Consider the following 23,353-nt stretch of genomic DNA (forward strand, 5'->3'; position numbering starts at 1 on the left):
AAATTGTTTCTTAGTTTAAAAAATACTTACCACATAAGCACTCGAACAGAAATTAAATAGTACAAGTAAGAACTTATTTGTAAAGAAATTATTATAATTAATCTTTTATCTATTTATGAAAAAAAAAACAAGTTAAGATACCATTAAAACAAGAAAAATTATATTCTTTATACAGAGTTGCCACACACTCATGATTGTTAAAGCTTTTTGAGGGTTAAGATCAATTCAGGCTGACTTATACTAGTTTAAATATTTTTGAGAACTAAATGAGATTTGTTGATTCAGTTTTTAATATTTGTTTATATTTACTTAATTTGTTGTCTACAATTTTAACTTTTAGTTTGAAAATTATAATATAGTATTTTAAATTTTAAAAAATCTAAGTTACATAATTATAAATACATGGTAGTACTAAAATTTTTTAAATGTTTTGCATAATTTGAAATACTAAGTTTTACAGTGTGAACAACATAACATTGTTTATTGAATGACAAGAAAAAGTGCTCTTTGGTCCAACAAGGACCTAGTGTACAAAAAACTTTTCCGTTATCTAGTCAGTATGTTATCTTTGTTTCTAATAAAAAATTACAATTTAGATTAAAAAAAGTAGTAAACTGCAATGTGATGGACAGCATTTCGATCACAGGGTATGAAAGTGGCTGTGTTGATATGAAAACATTCATAATTTTTAATGTTTGTGTCAACATTGAAAACATTACTTACCATCAGAAATTTGTTAGTTTTTAATTTTTGTTAGAGCTAAACTGTTTTTGATATACTTTTCATTTTACTAATAAAATATTAAAGTTTGTTTTAAATGTTCTTTAACATTACAACAAAATTTTGAGGCAGATTAAGTTTGAAATTTTTCAAACCAATGTTAAATACCTACAAAATTGATATTTCTTTATGTGAAGTACATTATATTTTATTTGAGTACACTTTTTGAACACAGCCCAAAAAGTTATAAACTAAGTCTTCAGTTATTTATTCTTAGGATAATTCATAAACTGCTTATTTGTGTTTGTTTTCCATTTTGTCTTTTTGTTTAAAGTTTTAAATTAAGGTTAGATTTTACTAAGTTTATGTTAAAAATCACTGAAGTTATCACTGAAGAGGATCAAATAGTTCTTAGAAAAAAGCATAAAAATTCACCATAAACATTATTTTTATTAAAGCTTTTAAAAATGTATAATTTTATTTAAATAAGTATTTAGATAAGTTGATAATGCTGTAAAAATGTCAAAAGCTGTTGATGGTAACCTTACATTTTGTTGACCGACTTAATTTGTATGAGAAATCTTAAAAAAATTTTTTTCTTAAATTATGACTTCTTTAACTATATTCAGTTTTACTATTTTAAAATAAAAAAGTACCTATCTGTATTTTTAACACAAAGTATTTTGTTTTGAGAGTGCAGACTCAAGCGGAAAATGAATGTAAATGTGAAAATATAGATGCTCTTAACAAAAATTGTAGTTTCCAGATTATATAAGTAAGGGTTGGGGTCATAAGGTTTGATGTTTAAAAGCAGATATACAAGGGTTAGATATTGTTTTATTAGTAATAATTGCAACCATAAAACTAATCTTTCTGAATATGTTTAAGATGAAAAATTTAATTTAGATTTAGCTTTTAGTCCAAAAAAATTAAATACAGCTGAACTCTTTGAAATAAAGAAAGAAAAAGTAGATATTTGAATTAAATCAAAATCTGTGGAAATCTTAACAGTATTAGTTACCAAAATACTTTTAATTAACTCTTTTTTCATAATTTTGAAAATTAAGACTATCAAATTGTATCTGCATTAAATCTGGTTAATAAAAAGCATATTTACAACAACCTAAATTATTTAGTTATATCATATTTCTTACAATAACTAAAATAGATTTCTATCCTAATTGATACTTTAAAATATAAATAATAAGTCAATTATATTATATATAATACTTTAGTTGTTTTTATATATAGTAACTTTTATAAAAAGTTTTCGATACAAACTTATGAAACACTATTTTTCTGTGTCAATTTTTTTTGAAAGTAAAACATTCACTCTAAATTTATCCTTAAAAAAAAATTATTTAGAGATTTAGAAATTTCACAAAAATTTGCTCCAAATACTTATAAAATCTGTAGGAACATAAAAAAGGCTTTAAAAATAAAAAAAGTATTTCAGTTAAAAATTAAAAAATCCTTCAGACAATTTTCTCAAGTTTTATAAAAATTTAAGTAAAGTAGTTTTATAAAGGTTACTCAAAAATTGTAGAAGATAGATTTTTAGTGAAATAGTCTTTTGTTTCTTTCCATAAAGTACCTCTTGAATTCTCAAACTTTAATTATTTAACTATATGTATGTTATATGTATATAATTCAAAAGCTGATTTGAATAAAAAAATAGAATGAATATCTGGTAGCTCAGTTATTTATGTTAAGAATGTAATAAAAAATGATTTATTTTTTTAATGAAATTATACTGCTTGCAAACTTTTATTTAAATATGTCTATATTTTGATTTTTGTTTTGTTAATAAAGTGACTTTTCATGTTTTATTTTATAAAGTCTATAAAATCAAGCATTTGTTTATGATTGTTTCATACATGATTATTAGATAGTCAAATCATAATCAAAAACAATGAAGTTTGTTGTTTGCTTTTATGTACAATTATAAAAGTCTATGCTATATAAGCAGCACTGAGACGGTAAAGCCAAATGAGTACACTTTATATATCTAGATAAACACTCTAAATTTTAATCAAAATTCCTAAAAAATACCTGGTTTTGTCCTCATTAGAACTCATAAGGCTGACATAGTCATGATAAACCGCTGTATGAATTTAACCTAACAGGCTTACTACCATTACTAAAAAACACCCTTTTGTGGGCATGTACAGTCGATAATAAACACAAATAAATATTTCATAGCTCCTTATCTATTACATTATTATTTTCAATATAAGGTTATAGTTTGATAAGTTATGGTTGTAGTACATCTCAGTCTAGTGTTTGTTATAATTTTGTTTAAGTAAAGTTATATATTAATTAACTCAAATATATGCTACATATATGTTTTGACTCATGTTTTGTTATGATGTCGTAATTTTCTTATTTTAAACAGAGATACAGTGAACTTTTGCAGCTGCACAAAGAACTAAAAGAAAAATCTGATAAAGTACCCCCATTTCCACCAAAGCAAATACTAAATTTCAATGCCAAAATTTTAGAAAATAGAAAGAAAGCTCTGAATAAATATCTTCAGCTCGTGTTTAGAAATTTTGAGTTACAGTCTTTACTTTTAGACTGGATGGATATACCAAGATTATATCCAACCATTGAGGATGGTTTCAACTCAGAAGATGAACAAAAAGATGATTTACAGCTCAACCATGCTCCTGTTATTTGTTTTGCACCTGAAATTGAAGCTGAACTACTTTCTGGGACGAGCTCAATGGTTGTAAAAGGAGTTCTACAAGCTCTGAGAAGTCCGGAATTCTGAAGAAAAACATATTAAAACAATCTTATACTATTTCCTGTTTGAAACTTTATATGAAAAAAAAAACTGACCAAAGTATTGTCAGTTGGTTAACTCCATATGTTGCCAGTCATAGTATATAAATCAATAAATTTGATACATCAGTCTTTTAGTTTATATAGTTAAGTATTTTTTTTTACAAGTTTGTCGAACAAGCATTTATTTGTATTTAAGAAACTAGAAACAAAGCAATTAAATAATCCTCAAGTTTAGATAACTACAGAGTCTGTGTTAAAATTTAATCACTGTACAATTCTTTGTCGATTTTTATCATTGATGCAATTTTATTTAATTTATCTGCCAAATTCTGACTGCTTTTTGATTACTTACATAATTTTTTCTAATTTGAATACTTTTTTCTCTTAATTCTTAATGGTACTATTTCACAAATTTTTTTTTAGACTTAATGTACAAATTATATACATAAAAAATAAAAATTTTTATAATAATTTTATAAGTTTAATAGAAAAATATTTATATAATTAATAAGTTTTTGAAACTTTAAACCTCAAGAATTAAATTATATTTGTGTTTTTAATCATTTTATTACATAAGTGATGCTTTGTTATATTTCTTATATATATATATTGCCAGTAACATTATTATCATCATTTAATTTGGTTAGTAGTAAAGGAAATGCTTCAATGTTTGTATTTTCATATAGTTCTATTGTATATTAATTGCTCTTTTTGATAATGAATTGTTACTAATTATCAAAAATTAACGTTTTTGTTTTATTTTTAACATTTTCAATTCATTTTTAAAGTTTTTATTGATTTTTCTAGTACTATCTTAACTAAGCCTAAGCAATAAGATTTAATATTTTAATCTATGTATATATTGTTTTTAGCACAAATGTTTACATTTTGATTTAGTATTTTTACTTTATTGCTTTTAATTCTTTTAACTTATATGATTAACAGATAAAAATCTACAATTCACGAATAGTTCCTAATAAAATTTAGAAAGTCTTAACTAAATTAAAAATAATATTTGATAGCCATATTAAACAAAAATTCCAAAACATATTAAATTAACCAACTTATATGAAACTATAGCGTATAGTTCAGTTTTGTATGTTTCTTTTGCCAATGTTTCAATTAAAGAATGTACAATTGTTAAATGTTTATTATTGTATTACCAGACATTTATTATGTATTACCAGACATTTATTATGTATTACCAGACATTAATTTGATAAATTAACAAATTTATTTTGTTTTGCTTCTATTAGTAGCAATATTTTTAAAGTTTGATTACAGCAGATTTGTATTATGATAGCTGGCTTGTTTGTATTTAATCACAAGGGTGAGGTGCTTATCTCAAGAATTTACAGAGATGATATAGGGTTAGTAATTGTTAATTAAAAAAATTAATTATAGTATTCTTCTATGCAACATTCAAATATAATTTTATCAAAAAAAGTATTAGCTATATATTATTTCAATTTTGAGAACATAAAACTCATTTTTTAAATTTCAGTTTTTAATTGAAAAACTTGATGTTGTAAGTCTTTAAATATTTAGAGATTTACTGTATAAAATTTGCACCAATTTTTTTTTTAAATTTAACTAATGTTGATTTTTTTTTACTCAACGATAGACATACTGGATATTTTCATTTCTTATTTTATAAAGTTTCATTATTTAAAACGAACTGGAAATATTTTTGTGTGAAAAAATGTTTGTCGAAGATTTAATTAATGAACAGGAGAAATGTTTGTGATGCGTTTAGAGTGAATGTTATTCATGCAAGGCAAAATGTTCGATCCCCAGTTACCAACATCGCTCGAACAAGTTTCTTCCATATAAAGAGGGGTAATATCTGGATATGTGCTGTTAGTTTCTTACATGATTAAAAAATATATATAGCTTGTTTTTTATTATAACGGATTTTAATTTTTTGTGGTAAACGCATATTTAGTAACTGCTATTATAACCGTTATAAGCGTTTACGCGATATAGTTTATATGCGCTTTAACTTGGCATCAAAAGATAGTTGCAACAGTTTTCAAGTTACATTTAAATTAGTTTCAAAAAATACATGTATATATACTCATTTGGGTTTTTTAAAATAAAGGGCTATATTTACAGAAAAAGCGTTTTGGACGAATTAAATGTAGATAAATATAATTTTTAAGATTCCTATTTATAGAAAGGTTCATTTGTAACAAATAAAAACTATTTTCTAAACTAGGTAAAACTTATTGTTAGTTGGTGTCTGTGGGATAATGTAACTATGAGTTTTAAGTGTTCATAACTTTTATTAAAAATATATAGATCTTTCAATTTTAAATCTTTAATTACTCAATCGAAATTTGTGGTTTTAATTTTAGGTGAGCAAGCAAAATGTAAATGCAGTGATGGTGTTTGAATTTCTCACCAAAATGTGTCAAGTTATGACAAGCTATTTCGGAAAAATAAACGAGGAAAATATAAAGAACAACTTTGTGCTCATTTATGAACTGCTTGACGGTCAGTGATGTAGTTATATTATTTAAGTAAATATTATATTTTGACTTTTATGATTAACTAACTTATTTGAAACTATAGCGTATAGTTTAGTTTTGTATGTTTCTTTTGCCAATGTTTCAATTAAAGAATGTAAAATTCTTAAATGTTTATTTTTTTTAAACAGAAGTTCTTGATTTTGGCTATCCACAAAAAACAGATGTTGGAATTCTTAAGACGTTTATCACTCAACAAGGAGTTAAGAGTCAAGTATGTTAAATTTTGCCATTTACTCAGAGTTGCCATTTACTCAAACTCCTCGAACTAAAAAAACTTTTTAGAAGAATTTTGAACAAATCGAATAATTTTTTTTTTGAAAACTTAAGCTAGTTTTAATTTTTATTCAATGAAATTTTTCCTTACATTTTGCTGTACTTTAGATAAATTAAAGTTTTGTTTTTATTCAGTAGTACTAAAGCTAGATTACTTCTATTTTTCAATACTTACGTAATAAAAATTTTATAACATTTAGACATAAGCTCAGACATAATTTTACTCAAGTAGTATGCAGTCACTCAGGTTATTATTTTTGGTCCAAAAATGGCAACGCTGTTTAATGAAATATTTATTATTCTATTTATTATTGTTATCTACATGATCTGAGATCTGACTTTTTTGCTAATATCCGGATCTAATTAATTGGGAAAAACATTTTTTTTATAGAAACGTCTATGATTTAAAAATCAGTTAACTAAAGTTAAAACAAAAAAATCCGAGAGACAAATGCATTAAGTAAACCGTAAATCACAAACAAAACCACAGTTTTAGATTACCAATAGTAACTGACCTATATTGTAAAAGTTTAAATAAGTTTACAATAGTTATATTTTTGCTACAGATTTTTAATAAGTGTGTAATATCAAGGATTCTATTTTTCAAACTTGCTGTTTATATGCATTTGTTTTTTTAATTCGATCAATAAAAATATGTCAATTTATTGATTGATAATCATTTTACTTTCTTCTTTTCATGACACACCAACGCTTATTATTGATTTTCTGTGATATTTAAAATTTCTTAATCAGTTAAACGTTGTATACTTTGTTCTATGTTCTACCGGCGATTAACACAAGAATCACAGGCCAGATCTGGCTATTCAATAAGAGTTTTCCGGCCCACAAATTATTTTTTAGTTAAAAATATTCTTTATAACAAATAATGAAACACTACTTTTAATATGATATTAACTTGATTGTGAGTAGCTGTTGTGCTCATTTCATGATTATTTTGAAATAATATTTGGTTTAGTGACAAAAGTTACTTTTTAATTTCATATATATGGTGGCCCTCGAAAATATATGTCTAGTAAATCCAGCCAGTTGACTACAAGTAACTGCCATATTTGGCCTACAGACTAGATACGTTGCCCACTCCTATTTTAAAACAAAGTTGATTAAATCAAAAATATGTAAATAAAAATTAGTTATTAAGCTGATTGATTAATATTTACAATAATAAGAAATCATAAACAAATAACAAAATTAAAATCAGACTTTAATTTAACTTTACCTCTTTAGAATAAAATAAACTGTCTAGAACCTTCAATCAAAAACTTAAAAACAAATCTTATTTTTACTAATAATTTAAGTATTACTAGCATTTTCTATCGTCATTATTTGTTTAAACAGACAAAAGAAGAAACGACGCAGATAACATCGCAAGTAACCGGACAAATTGGATGGAGAAGGGAAGGGATCAAGTACAGAAGGAACGAAATATTCCTCGACGTGCTTGAGAGTGTCAATTTGCTCATGAGCCCGCAAGGTACTTTTTGTTTCATTTACAAAGTTTAAAAAACTTTTTATGCAATTAAAAGGTTGTACACATTGTTTGTCAAAAGTTCTTTAATGAAGTATAAAAGTTATTGAGTTTATTGAGATAAATACTAGACACCTTTCACTTAACCTTACAGTAAGCTAAATCAATAGACTTAATTGTAATGGTTGTCGTGTTTGAAGTTTAGATTGTTAAGTGAACTTTAAGTTAAGTGGCCCATTTATATAAAATTGTATTATAGTTGTGTAACTTACTTTAGCGAGGAAGTTTATTATCAATAATAGTCAGCAAAAATTTGTGTTATACTTCAATTAAATTAAACTTTACACTTATCATACAGGGTTGCCACTTTCCTGGAATCCTGGAAAAATCTTGAATTTTAACAATTTTCACCTGTTTAGTAGTAAAATTTTGATTTGATTCAAAAAATCTATCATATAAATAAAAAAAGTTTTTGTCATCATCAAAAATTCTTTTTATTCAAAAACATATTTAAAGTAGCTTTACAGTATCTTTTCAATGTTTTTTTACTATTCAACACAGTTTCTTACCTTAAACTTAATTTTTAACTAAAAATAGACCGAAAAATGTTTACTTTTAAAAACCTGGAAGAAACTTTAAAAAAACCTGGACAAAATTTTCCAAAAACCAGTGGCAACCCTGATCATAATTTTTATTATGTAAAGTAATAAAAAGTTTGAGTATGTTTTATTATTTATAAAACTAAGAATTAATTCATATTGTTAACAAATAAGTAAACTCACCAAATTAAAAATTAGAAATTATTTTATTCTTGTTTTTTACAAAAATATTTTTTTAATTAAAATAACTTTAATATATATTTATTTATTTGGCAGCACGAAATTAAAAATTTATTTATTTTACCTAAAATTTTTTAGGTTTAATTATCAAAGTAAATGACTGTAGTAATATACTTCTACATCTACAATTTGTAATTTTAAAAAAATTAAAAAAAAAAATTAAAGTGTAGTTTGGAGTTTTTTAAGACCCTCCTTTGAATAAATTAAAATAGCTATAGCCCCCTCCGATAAAATTTATCAAAAAACTACCCTTAAATACGCCTAATATTTTTTTTGCTCTTCATCACCAACTCAAGAATATCTAGTGTAAGTTTCAAATTAAAGCCTCATGGCCCCTTTGCAGCTTGTAGCCCCCTAAATTTCTGAAATGGCTTACTTTGGGAAACCCTAGTGTAGTTAGATGTTTCGATAATGTTATTGGTATTTTATTACAGTTTTAGCTTTTTACTCCGGTCGACTCAGGTTAGTTTGAAAAGTCAGACTGTATTGTGTTTATCAAATTACTCAAGTTTGTTTGATTTTCGTTTATATTACTTACTTTGAGTCAACTTTTATCAAAACAAGGTATATTATTATATACATAATATGATATTTGTATTACAAAAAACAACTAATTTTCGTATTGTTTACTAAGTTTCTACGTTTAACACGTTTCATCAGAACAATATAAAGCACATAGCAAAATTTTTAAAGAGACACAAAAAAACACATTATGACGTTTCAAATAACATTGAATAATTTTAGTTAGCTTATCTTAAAAACAACTTATGTACAAGTTAACTTATTTTTTGCTTTGTTTGTTTTTGTTTTTGGTTTTAATTTGTTGCTATTTTTTGTTATTGATTAGTTTTTTTTAATCTTTTAAAATACTTAAAATATTTTGATTGTGAAGACAGGGTTGCTACCTTTCTTTTCTTTTATTTAGTAATAACTCTTTTTTTAATTTTTTCGATTTCGTACTTTTCTAGGCTATATAAATGGCATGTTTTGTTTTAGTTCTGCAGAGTATATCCCATTCAAATTATAGCCTTTTTAACTCCCATATATATTTAGATAATTCGGTATTGTGTCTTTTTAATTTGTTGAAGCTTGCTTTATGGTGGCTATATCTGTTTTTAAATGTTGTGCTTGTTGAACCCTCGTAGAAATTTTGTTGTATTGTTTGTTTTTATAGTAGCTCAAAAGATTATATGTATAATATGTTATATATTTTTATAAATTAAAAAATGCTTATGTAAGTCTAATTTATACATACAGACTTTTTTTTTTTTTAATTTTTTAAATATTTATAGAGGTATGGCTAAAATTGAAAAATATAATTTTATTTATTTCAAAAATTCTTTTTTAAATAATTATGTTATTCCAAAATCCAAAAAAAAAAGTGTTTGTAGGTATTAGTTAGACCTACATACGTATTTTTTACTTTTTCAATTGTATATTACTTTTTTAGTTGTGGCTCTTAAAACGTTTTTTTTTAAAGAATTTGAATTTTTTGAATTTGAATGTTCATATAACCTATTAGTTGTTATATATATTTAGATTTTAGATATTTTTGAGTTGGTGATGAAGAGCAAAAAAAGTATTAGGCTTATTTAAGGGTAGTTTTTTGATAAATTTTATCGGAGGGGGCTATAGCTATTTTAATTTATTCAAAGGAGGGTCTTAAAAATGCTCCAAACTACACTTTAAGTTTTTTTAAAAAGTTTTATAAAATTATAAATTGTAGATGTAGAATTATATTACTACAGTCATTTACTTTAATAATTAAACCTAAAAAATTTTAGGTAAGAAAAACATAATTTTAATTACGTGCTGCCAAATAAATGAATATATATTAAAGTTATTTTAAACTGACGAGGTCTTTGACCGAAACTTAGTTTGTATATTAAAGTCTTGAAAGAATTAATATATTATTTCTCCTCTAGTAGTTGAGATATCTTTATTTGTTTTCTAAAAATCAAAACATATGATATAGTATATTAGCTAAATTAACAGTAGTTTTAATTTTAGCTGCAACTACTATAATTAGTTAAACATTTTCAAATTTACCACTAACTCAGCTATTTTTAATAAAACTGTGAGAAATTATGAGTTTATAACATCTTAGTTATGTTAAAAATGTACTAAACTTAATAGACAGGTAAGGTAAGTGTTTTTTACCGTTTATGTATATTTAGATTTTTCATTTAGTATAACTGCGTTAGCCGAGCCTATATAATTCAAATTCAAACTTAAACTTTATTTTTAGCTAGAAGTGTTAGCTTGTTTTTTATTTGAAATAATTATCGAACCTATGAAACTATTTTTTGTTTTACGTTTTATTATAGCTTCATCATATGTACTGTTATTACGATAAATTTTATTTTTTAGCGACTTTATAAAGAGAATTCTTCATTAAATTAGAATAATTTATTATTATTTAATTGTACTTATTGTTATTTAAAGTTATATCGTGCTTATTTACTTTAACAGGGCAAGTTTTATCAGCACACGTGGCAGGTAAAGTTGTGATGAAATCTTATCTGTCAGGTATGCCTGAGTGCAAGTTTGGAATGAACGATAAACTAGTATTGGATAAAACAAACAAAAATGATGATTCTGGAAAGAGGTTTTATTTAAGTTATTTAAAAAAAAATCTTATATGTTTGTTTAATTTACGCATTAAAACTTTTTTTAGACCCGATTTACTTTATTTTACTTCGTTACTTTATATAATTGTAACGTTTAATACAATTACTCCTTTATATTAGATACTTATCTATAACGTAATCAGAATTTAGATAATTTGCTTAAGATTTTAGATAATTAATACAACTGGTGTATCAAGTTTGAACGACAATTGGACCATAAAATGGTCCAACATTTTTCTCTACAAAAATTAACATTACACCCTATATGAAAGCTAAAACTGTACAATATAAAATGCTTTTCACAGAAAAAAAAAGAGATATAACCAGTTATGTAAAAAGTTCCGAATAAAAACGTATGGAGGAGAAATTTTTGTTCCAAATGTTCTCAGAAAAATTTACTAAAAGTCTATCTTTTCCTTCATTTTTTAATCAATTAATCTAAAGTTTTTAGAAATTATTCCTTGTAAAATAAAAAAACTTATTATAACAATTTAGAAAAATTAAGATTGAAGATTTTTATCACCAAAAAAATTGTTTACACTCAAAATAAATAAAATTTTTACAAAATGATCTTTATTATTAAGTTAAAGCTAAACTGTAAAAGTTTGAAAAAGATTGCTTAAAAGCTGTAGGAAAAGACTATTTTTTAACAAAATAGTTTTTTTTTTGTCTTTCTTTTTCAATCCATCCATGTAGAACATATTGAACTCTATTACTTTGTACCCTCATATCTCGTAAACTATTTTTAATTTTGCAAAACGTTAGAGAGCAGTCGCTAATTTAGTATAAGATCTTTAAAATAAAACAAACATGTAAAAAAGTTGTCTACCCCCTATGGCCTTAATTAAGTACTATAAAGATTTTTTTTTAATGTAAACTATTTTATTAATTTAATATTTCTTCTAAAGTTTGTTTATTATGTTTTATACTTGATTTTATGTAAACTAAGTTTAATGTGATTAACATTCTTTTTTATACCTTGTGAATGAAATTAGTCAGGAAACCCTTGACTTTGATTTTTTTAATCTGCGAAAGTATTCATTTTTACAAGGCAAAACTTTCTTTGTAGAATTGTATCTTTACATTTATATTTTTTTTTTCAGCGGCGGTAAACCAGCAATTGCAATAGATGATTGCACATTCCATCAATGTGTTAAATTGAGCAAGTTTGAGAGTGAACGAAGCATCAGTTTTATTCCTGCTGATGGTGAATTTGAACTTATGAGGTTGGTGACATAACTAGAAATATATTAGATAAATTTAAAATTAAACTAAAAAGCTAATTTGGTACTTTTTCAATTACTTTTGATAATTCATACCTTTTAAATAAAATAAGTATTCATGCAAAGTATCTATTTTTTAGTGATTATACTGTGGGTTTTAGTACTTTTAAGCTGCAAATTTTAAAATAATTGTTCTTATATTTTCTTTATTTAGTAAAGCATTGAGTTAGTTTTTAAGGCTACTTATGCATGGTGTCATATAGTTATCAACTTTTTGTAATTTATTTTAATTTTTACAATTCGCTTATTTATGTATTTTTAGATTACCTTAAATCTTATTTTATATATACATAAGTCTTTTTAATGATGATAAAACAGTAAAATTAAAATACTAATTAAGAAATTTTATTAAAATAGTATTGTTTTTTTTTTTTACTTTTAAGTTTTTTAACCGTACATTGATAATTATTAGTTTTTGTTGTTATGAAAGTAGTAAAATTAAATACAAAAACTTAGGTACCGGACAACTAAGGATATCAGTTTACCATTCAGAGTTATTCCTTTAGTAAGAGATATTTCACGAACTAAAATGGAAGTTAAAGTTAGTTCTTATTTCAAAAACTCTTAATAGTGATAAAGTGTTTATATATATAAGGATATAGATTTTATACGCTAATTCTACCCTTAGTTATGTTTATGCATTAATATAATTTAGCTACTTATATAAAGTTTTAAACAAACATGATATTTTTAATTTTTTTTAACAATAAAGAGATATTGTTTACTATATGTAAGCTCTTTATTATTAAAGCTCTGATATTTATTTATTTTATTGAAAATTCTGTACTTGACTGAAAACAAAAAAAAAAATTCAGAAAATTGATCAAATTGAAACTTTAGTTAAAGATTTATTCTAAAATTTAGGATTGTTTTGCTATATAATTTCTTACAAACTGAAGTGAATGATATTTTTTTTTATAAAATAATATATTTTAAATAACCCAAAAGGTATATTCTCTTTCTTTTAAAGATACTTAGTAAATTTAAATGTGATATTTACTAGGGAAACAAATTGTTTTATACTTAAATATTTTTTTTTAATTTAAATCTTTGATAAAGATGTAAACTAAAGAAAGTTTGAATTTAAAATGAGCTGCAAGTTTGAATTATTTCCTTTATAACCTGGTACAAAGCTACTTCTATATTGATTTTTCGCTTTTACTTTAACAAGAGTAAAATGTAGCAAACATAGTTTTATTTTTAACAGATATTCATTAAGTTTTAACATTTTATTCATATTAGAAAAAACTATTAAGTTGTACTAAATAAGATCTCAAAAATTAAAAACGTAGTTTACTAAATGCTGAATTATAAAAATTATATATAAGAAGCATAAGTGTTGAGAAAATACTTAATATATCTATAAAGTTTAACTAACTTTGAGTGATATGTTTTTTATCTCTCTAATTACGTACGACGTGTGAAGCTGTTTTAAGAATACATTAAAATAAGTAAATATCAATATTTTTAATCTTTTTTTTACTTAGTGACTAATTTAAAAATTAAAAGAAATCATTTAATCATGATGGAAAATAAACTATTCGTTCTATCCAAATTACTAAATGAGTACATTTAGACAATGGAACTTAAGGAATAAGTATTTAATAACTTGCTATATCAATTCGCTTGTAGTTTGTTAATTTGAAACGTTTTGTAAATTATTTTATTGAAAAATAAAATAATTTATTACTTGTCTTAAATTTTACTCTTTAAACGTATAAAAAAATACAAGTTTACAACTTAAGTTAAATATAAAGTTGACTGAGGCTTTTAAAGTTTTTTTTTGTAAACTCACTTATCAAAAACTTCATAGTTCAGTTTAAAAGTATTTTAAATAATGTAGATAAATTATTATTTTTTATCTTTTAGATTAATTATCTAGTTCAAAAGTAATTTTTTGTACTTAAATTTAAAATATTGAGTTCAAAAAATTTTTCCACTTGCAAATTTATTAAAAAAAAATATTGTAACTAATTACTTCTAAACGAAAAAATTTAAAACTGTTCATATATTGATTTATTCAGGTTGTATTGAAATCTCACTTCAAACCAACACTATTGGCTCAAAAAATAGAAATTCGCATTCCAACCCCACTCAATACCAGTGGCGTTCAAGTTCTTTGCATGAAAGGAAAAGCTAAATACAAGGCTGCTGATAATGCTATTGTTTGGAAGTAAGTTTCTTTTTTTACCTAGCCTAATATCAATACTAGTAAAAAGTGTAAATTTTATGTTCAATAGTCAAGGAAATTAAATATTATATGTTAACTTACTTGATATTAACAAATGTTTTGAAAAAACTAAATAAGTTAGGATTAAAAACTAAGTTAAACATTATTGAAATCTTTCTTCTAAAGTATAAGCATGTAAGTAAGTTAATATTTATTTTTACGTTAAATAACAGCTATGTTTAAAGTTATAAAAAACTTATAAAAAATTTGCAATAAGTTATTTTTTTTTAGTTAGATAGATAGAAAAGTTAATTTCTAGTGTTTGTGTTAATTTTTACTAAAGCACATGAAATGTCCTAGCATCACAATTTCAAGGTTTTTTAAATTGAACACTAAAATGACATAAAGCTTATTTTCACTTATAATTGTTTAAGTCTATTAGTAATGGTGTATCAAATTAATTTTTTTTTGTAGAATGAAGCGCATGGGAGGGATGAAAGAATCACAAATTTCAGCTGAAATTGAGCTTCTTCCCACGGCTGACAAGAAAAAGTGGGCACGACCCCCAATCAGCATGAACTTTGAGGTTACTACTTGGTTTTGATCATTTTTAAAACTTAAATGTAGTAGAAATTATTTAAATTATTTAGAAGTAATATTTAAAGTATTTAAAGACTATTATAGCCATTTTTAGAAAATTTGATAACTCATCATAGGTTTTATAATTATTTACAAGAAACTTAATTGAAAAAATATGCATTAAGAAACTTTTAAATAACTTTAATTTTTTTATAATTTCATTAAAAAAGCTTTTTTGTTAAATTATTATCCATTTCAGGTTCCGTTCGCGCCCTCTGGTCTGAAAGTCAGGTATCTGAAAGTTTTCGAATCGAAGCTGAACTACAACGACCATGACGTTGTCAAATGGGTGCGTTACATCGGAAAGAGTGGTCTCTACGAAACTCGTTGCTAAGTACAAGTTAGCTTAAAGGTGATCTGTGTAAATTAGAGGAATGACTTTAACAATTTTACTTATTTCGAGAAAAATATAAAGTCTTATTTATTATAAAAAATTAAGTTATGGTTTTATTTAACTCAGAATTGAACTTGAATTAACGCAGTCACCATATCAAGTTAATTTTTTCATTCCACTATTCATTAAACTCTTGTTTATAAAACTTTTCTTTCTTATTTAATAATTTTCAATTTTTAGAAAAGAACATTTATATATTTTTTGCTGCTTCAGCGATTAAAAAGTTTTATTTTCATATATTCGAACAAAAGTAAAATAATTACACTTTTAGATTGTTTCTATTTATTTTTTTAATAAGCGTGGTGGAAGGCTAATTAAATTTTTTCTATAACTTTTGTGATCAATTTATACATTTTTATAATTGTAGTATGTTACGAAGTGTAATAATTGTTTCTTAATGATGCTTTAAAAGCTATTCTAACTTTCTACTTTAGTTTTTTATGTACTTTCTAAACCTTTTCTTGTAAAACTTTGACTTTTATAAGCATAAAGGATTAATTTTTTTCTTAATATTTTATACGTATTTATAAACTTTAAAAATATAACAAAACTATTATGATTATTTTTTTCACTTACTGAATTAAACTATTAGTTATTAAAAAAAATAAATTGAACAAAACTATAAATTTCAAACCATAATTTATATTTTGTGAAGTTTTAGCCAAATAGCAATATTTAAAAGTTATTATTGTATTTAATGTAAAGAAACGTCGTATAAGTTAACTACATTTTTTTCTTTCATGTAAATAAACTTTTATCACCTACTAAAGTCGTTTGTAAATTCTGCAACAATTACAACAAAAAAATTAGTTCAAATTTGTTAGCTTTCAAAGTTCAATTTTAAATTTACTCACTGAAAGACGTATAAAGTTTTAAATTAATATTGTGGAAATGCTACTGGAAATTTAAGCTATTTAAGTTTTTAATTTTTATAAAATAAAACCAAGTTTAAACTCACTGTTATTTAAAATGGTATAAAATATATGGTATATGTCAGCTTACAGTCTAGCACTTTGTATTTAAAAAAAATCGAAAGATCTAATTACTTAGTGTTTTCGTTAAAGTTCTATATAATTCTAAAATATTTTTTTCCATTCTACAAACTATAAATAAGTTTGTTTGAAAATAAAGTTACTAAATAGTAGTTAATACATAAAGACTGACTGTTATAGAAAGGCTTAGTTACTAAAGAATGATTTAATTATAAAATTTTTGTACTCTGTCAATTGTTTTTTTTTTATACCAAAGGTTATTCTTTTTAAAAATGGTGTTATTTACTAGTTTTAGTGTTTTTCAAAACACCAAAATATTTCATACTATGTTAATTAAGTTATATTTTAAAGGTTTAGATTCAGTTTTTGTTACAAAAAAGTATATTTAAAGAATTATACTTGGACAAAAAATTTAATAGAATTAAATTTTGAACGGTATAAAGTCTCATTTAAGTAAAGTATATGCAAATTATTTTTTATAAGTCTAAACAGACGTTTAAAATATACAATTCATTGCTTGTTAAAGATTTAGTGGTTTTAAAAACGAAAATAATTCTCAAAATAATTTTTAAGCTTTTGGATCAATGACTAACGTAAATAATTATTAAATGATGAAAAGTTTGCCCAATTCTTATAAAATATGATGTAAAATAATAGTAGTAAAACTACTAACTTTAACAATTAGTGACCTTAATTAATACTTTAAGTGCTACAAGTTTTTGAGTAGGTAGTGAAAAGTATGAAACAAATTAGTTTTAGTAACAATAAATAACGTTATTACAGAAAAAAAATTCAACTAAAAAATCCTATTGTTTTAGTTTGCAAATATCCAAGTATGTAACGATTAAAAACTGATTAATATGAAAGGATTAAAAGTGTTAATTCTAATTTTTGAAAAACATTTTAAGAAATAGTCGGCAGCATTTTTCTAGGATCGTACCAGATATACTGAAAAAAATCTTTGCGAGCAACTAAAAAAAGTCCTTTGCGGAAATCGATTAAAAATAATTTTAAAACTTAAAAAGAGCATTGTGTAATAATAAAAAACTCAGCTTAACCACGAGTAAAAAACAGCACAAATATAGAATTAAAATAAAGCTAGAGTTTGCATTAGTAATACTGATTAAAAGCCACGGCTCGGGGAAAATATTTTTGCTTGGAAGACCAAATTTGGTAACCGGTTTGTAGCTTGCCGACCCCTGGTCTAAAGCCTTGAATGTATAAATAAAACTGTTCATAACAATTTATACAAGTATTTTTTATATTAAGTCTTTGCAAATTTTAATGATTGTATCTTTTATAACTTCAATCTAGTGTACAGTTAATAAATGATTTAATTGTTGTGCCTACAAAAAAAGAAATATTATCTAATTTTCTTAAGTGTTAAATTAAGATCTGCAGCGCATTTTTCAAATACTTTTGTGCTGAGAAACTAACTTTTTTTTTAACTTATAAAATACTTTTCACTTTAAGTAATATATTATTATCTTAATATATTTTCATGTAAAGTTTAATTATAAATAAATATAACCAAGAAGTATCAATCCTAGAACCAAATGTTTTGTGCGTTTTTTTTAGTCGTTCAATATACTATATAAAACACTAAAGACAAAAACAGTGATGCTACAAAATAAAAATAAATAACTAGTAAAAAAGAACAAAATAATGTTGATTCAAATTGTTAACTATCTTTTAATTCGATTTTTTAAACACAGTGGGCTGACAAGCTGTCTATGACCGTTTTAGTGACTAAAAAATTAAACCAATAGTTTTGTTTAATTGTTTAGATTTGGTTTTTTTTTATTAAAAACTTTGTTTGTTTCTATTCTGCTTTAAATTCACTAAAAGTTATGTAGGCTTAAATGTAGAAAATGTTTTCTACTTTGAAGTTTGAAAATAACTCGAAAAATCCTAAAGTTTATGTCAAAATTAAGGCCTACAGCAACTGCTAAAAATTACTTTAAAAGCTTTTATACATATACTTTTTTAGGCTTTTCGTTTTATTTAGTTTACTGTTACTTAAAAAAAACTCAAAGGAATATTTGAAAAGAAAAGTATATTATTTACCATAAAAAAGAAACTTACTATTCTTTCCGAAAAATTGTTAGTATTTTTTAGGCAATATTTTAAAAAGTTGAATTTATCAAAACACTCGTCACAGAAAATTCTGTTAATTCTTATATTTTAGCAAGCATGACAAAAAGTCTATATAAAAAATTTATAAAAATGTATTTTAAAAGGAACGTAACTATTTTTTGGTTTTTATATATTTTTAGGAGTAAATGTGACTCCCTTAAGGTAGTCCATTATTTTTTTACTATTTAAATCAATTTTAAGCCATTTCGTTATAAATGTAATAAAGTTGGTTTAAAAAACCATATAAAAAAAATAGTCTCAATTCTTTTACAAAAACGAAAAACAACAGATACAGAGATCTTTCGTTTATTGTATAAATATTTTTAATTTTTATTCAAATAGAATTTAAATAATCTAGAATAGAACGATCTCTGTATCTGTTGTTTTTTGTTTTTGTAAAAGAATTGAGACAGTTTTTTTATATGGTGTTTTAAACCAATTTTATTACATCTAGATCACAATATTCAAAACTGTCCAATCTCTACTAAAAAAGGCAGACTACCTTTAAACCATTAATTTTAATTTCTTTATAAATTAAAACTTTAATTTTTTTTAAATAAAAACAAACCTTATATGGTTTTCTTATATATTTAACACGAAGTGTAACTTTAAATTGTATAGTAGTGTTTTTTGTTACAAATATACATCAGAGACCACTTGACCTCCTTTTTCAGCCCACTTTGTTAAAATACTTTTTTTTTTCTTTTCTTTAGTCTTTCGTAGAAAGAAAATCGCATCTGTTGTCATTATTTTTAATATCCGTTTTAGTACTTTAATATAAATAGTAATCAGTGCGACATTCAAGATCTATAGGTCTCGATTGCGGTCAACCTTGAAATCTAGTGTTGGACGACTGCAGTTCTGTTTTCCAACAAAAAACTCGCTATAAAACAGAGATTTTTAGAATTGCTTATCAAGCTAGGGAAGTCTGCGTTGGCTCAGGGCAAAAAATACATTCTAGTGAGACCAGTAAGTCTCAAAACTTTCTCGTTTGTCTTTTAAGAATACGACGTAGACATCTTAAGTGATAGGTGTTGGGTTCTTTTCCTGCACGCCCAACAAGTTCTACGTTTCGTTATCGAATAGTAAAATTCTGCTTACACTGGCACAATTAACTTAAAAATTTGTGTTAACAATTTACTTTTTTATTCCACTCTCTTACAGTAAGACAAGCAAATGTGTCTGACGCATTACCAACTAGAATATTAATTTTTTTGTCCAACGATTGGTTTGACGCAACATTTGAGCCAAATTATACGAAGCTTATTACATTTCCCCGCTATCGTATTTAATGGTATACAATTTTTGTCCTTGTTTAATACTTAAAAACTTTTAAGACTAATGGAAAAACGAAAAGCTGACTTAGTAGAGTCTAACGTTTTCGGGTAGAGTGAGCTATGACTTCAGCATCATCAGCAAAACTCTTTACAAATAAGTTTTTAACTTTTCGCTTTGTATACATACAACGTTAAAAAACCGACTAATAGTTCTTAAATGGAGTTGAATTACTGTAGTTGATGAACTAAAAGTGCGCTATAACAGCATTGAAAGGAAAGTTTAAAAAAAACTTTGGAGAAAATACGCAGCCTTGCTTTACCTAACGTCTGATTTCATATAAATCAAAAACTCTACCACTATATAAATTGTTGCTATGTGTTTGTGTTAAAGAGATTTGCATGGCAACTAAACTCCAACAATATCGTAAACAGTTCTTCCCTTCTTACTAAATCAAATTAAGTTTTAAGAATCATGAATAAGATATATAAAGACCTTAACTGGTCATTGCATTTCTCTTGCAGCTGTCGTAAATTAAAAACCATATATATATTGATAAAACTTTCAGAACTAAATCAAAATTGCTTTTAGTAGTATACATTTCGAGGCCTCTTTTGAAATCGAGAAAGAAGTACACGTGTAAAAATTTTACCAGTAATTCTCAGCAGAAAATTCCTCTCTATTTGATAATTGGACTTTTAAGCCTTGTAGTGATAAAATGCTATAAACTTATGATCACGCATGTCTTGCTTTCTTAATTTTGAAACTTTACTTAAATGTCAAGTAAAATGCAAAATTTAGGAAGCATGACTTGCAACGACTAAGCTGTCATGTCTACCTGGTGTTTTTAAAGCAGCCATCTTGGTAATTTCTTTGTAGAGTTCTCAAATACGTTTAGTTTTTTAAGATTTTGCTAGTTTCTACAATTGTTTAAGAACAAGCTCCTTTAGCTACTTTATTATTTTATTTAACAAATTTTTACATAAAATATTGTTATATCACTAAAAAAATTGTAAAAAAAGCTCCGAGACGGAAATTTGACATTTTTATCTCTTTAAGACTTTTTACAAAGCTAATAAAGATGTGCAGCATAAAAATATGTGAGTAATTGACATAAAGCAATGTAGTAAACTATTTAGTAAAATTTACACACTATGCATTCTTGAACTGACACTTAAAACTTAGGCCAGTGAAAAATATTTTTGTAACTTAGTTAATATAGTTACATTAAATAATAACACAATAACCAAAGTATAACTTATCAATTTCGTAAAAAAAAATTGTGTGTATTTAAAAAAAATCTTTAAAAAGTTATGATTAACTGCTGTTGAAACTAATCAAACGTATTAGGGTGTAAAAAAAAATAGATAATCTAGTTGTGGGTACAGTGACTATGTCTACCTAATGAGGATGAAATTAAGTCGCAGAATGTCGCGTGGATTGATATAAATGATCGTAGGGCTTAATATAAAGAGATTTATACTGTAATTTATTTCTATGTTAGACTATAAAACGTATTTTTTTCTTTTAAGGAAATAAGAAGACGAGTTTTCAAATTTAAGTTAAAAAGAGTAATTTAATAGTAAGCAAAATTTTTTGTTTATAAAAATTTATTTGTTCTGATTAAAATTTATTTTAACCAGTTTTAATTTTGACCATCATCAACAAAGTTAAAATGTTTTGCGCCGTCAATAACAAATAATGAACTTCACCATATGACCAACAACAAAAGCATCCGAGACAACCTACGACCCGTTTCGTCCTTATTAGGACTCATCATACAGGCTTAATCGCGAGAAACCGCTGTTGAGATTAAATTTTTTTGATAATGTTCAAGAACTTGAACTAATGTTTGTGTAATTATGTTACAAAATTAGACACTTGAACAACTTTTTTCCGGTGCATAACTTATTAAAAAATATAACAAAACACATTTCATTTTTTGTTTATTTTTATCTTTTTATAATTTGAGTACTTTCAATTCAAGTATGTTTTGTCAAAATTTGTATCGTACTAAATTAAACTGAATTGAAATTGAAATAAAATTATAGTGTAGAATGTAATGTTAAAGTTGAAAAATATAAAATGACGTAATAATCAAGTGCTAATTTCATATCCTTTATCATTTAGTCCAGTTTTAAATAAACCAGGTTTTCGGCTCTGTTAGTTTAAAAAGAATTTTGTATACTTATCAACCTCTAAGTGGAATTTACAAAAACGTTTCTTCCACCCAGGAAAAAAAAGTAACATCATCTATAATTTAAGTTGTCACTGTGGTAGTGACTACGTGGGAAAAAAATCACAAAGGCTTCACGTAAGAATCGATCAGCATGTTCCGTAAATATTGAAAAGCTGGTTTGATGGCCGTTCGGAGAAGCCTGCTAAAAAATACTTCTCTGCAATTGGACAACACTTTTTTTGACAATCACGACTCATGAGTGTCCGAAAAATTATAAAGAAGAGAACTTTTAAGTTTTAGAGAGAACAGAGAACTCTTTTTAGCTACATATTCTTTAAGCCTTATGAATTCGAGTTTTAAGGTTCAGTTTATGTAAGCAGAAAAAGTTCGTAAATTAAACTAGACTTTTAAAATTCTTATATTAAGTAATTTTAAAGTAATTGGTTCCTTAAATTAAAAAAAAAGTGTAGTTTTATTTTTATTATTGTTTTAGTTAGATATCAGTCTAACAAGTTTTACTAATACAGCAAACTTCTTTAGTATTACCATTTAGTTAATTTTTACACTTGATTATAACGTCATTTTATATTTTTTAACTAAAACGTTATAACTACACCATAATTTTATTTCAATTCACTTTAATTTAGCAATATTTTTTTTTGACAGGACTAACTTGAAAGTAATCAAAAAAAAAAAGAAAAAAAAAAGTTTTTTGTTATATATTGTTTTAAAGTAGACATCTAAAACAGTTAGCAGAAAAACAAGTACTTTGCTTTTCGAAAGAAAAACTAAAATAAAAGCTTAAAGTTCATAAATAAAATTTTTTTAATTTATTAAAATGGTTTAACAGTGGTTTTATAACATTTTTATAATACTTTTTTAAATGTTTAATAATTGGTAAAATAAGCAAACTTAGTTAGACTAAATGCTAGTTTTTTAAAATGAAAATAAACGTCAAATTAATAATAATATTTATTAACATGTACATCTTAATAAGTTTTTAAAGTGTATTAAAAACT

General features: G+C 24.5%; 2 protein-coding genes across 2 annotated transcripts; both read left to right on the plus strand.

Moving 5' to 3' along the window:
• Window positions 1-601: 601 nt before the first annotated feature.
• On the plus strand, window positions 602-4,028 carry LOC145829799 (sorting nexin-24-like). Its single transcript, XM_082937666.1, has 2 exons — window positions 602-735; window positions 3,116-4,028. The coding sequence occupies exons 1-2, from the start codon at window positions 625-627 to the stop codon at window positions 3,491-3,493; spliced, it is 489 nt and encodes a 162-aa protein (XP_082793792.1). The 5' UTR covers window positions 602-624; the 3' UTR covers window positions 3,494-4,028.
• Window positions 4,029-4,748: 720 nt separating this feature from the next.
• Window positions 4,749-16,456, plus strand: LOC145829525 (AP-2 complex subunit mu). The gene is made up of 11 exons (XM_082937352.1): window positions 4,749-4,877; window positions 5,240-5,366; window positions 5,865-6,003; window positions 6,167-6,249; window positions 7,668-7,803; window positions 11,109-11,244; window positions 12,370-12,492; window positions 13,006-13,090; window positions 14,574-14,722; window positions 15,194-15,305; window positions 15,558-16,456. The coding sequence occupies exons 1-11, from the start codon at window positions 4,804-4,806 to the stop codon at window positions 15,690-15,692; spliced, it is 1,299 nt and encodes a 432-aa protein (XP_082793478.1). The 5' UTR covers window positions 4,749-4,803; the 3' UTR covers window positions 15,693-16,456.
• Window positions 16,457-23,353: the final 6,897 nt, after the last annotated feature.

Source organism: Thalia democratica, chromosome 2 (genome assembly GCF_965202585.1).
Source record: "Thalia democratica chromosome 2, ktThaDemo2.hap1.1, whole genome shotgun sequence".
Lineage (NCBI taxonomy): Eukaryota > Metazoa > Chordata > Thaliacea > Salpida > Salpidae > Thalia > Thalia democratica.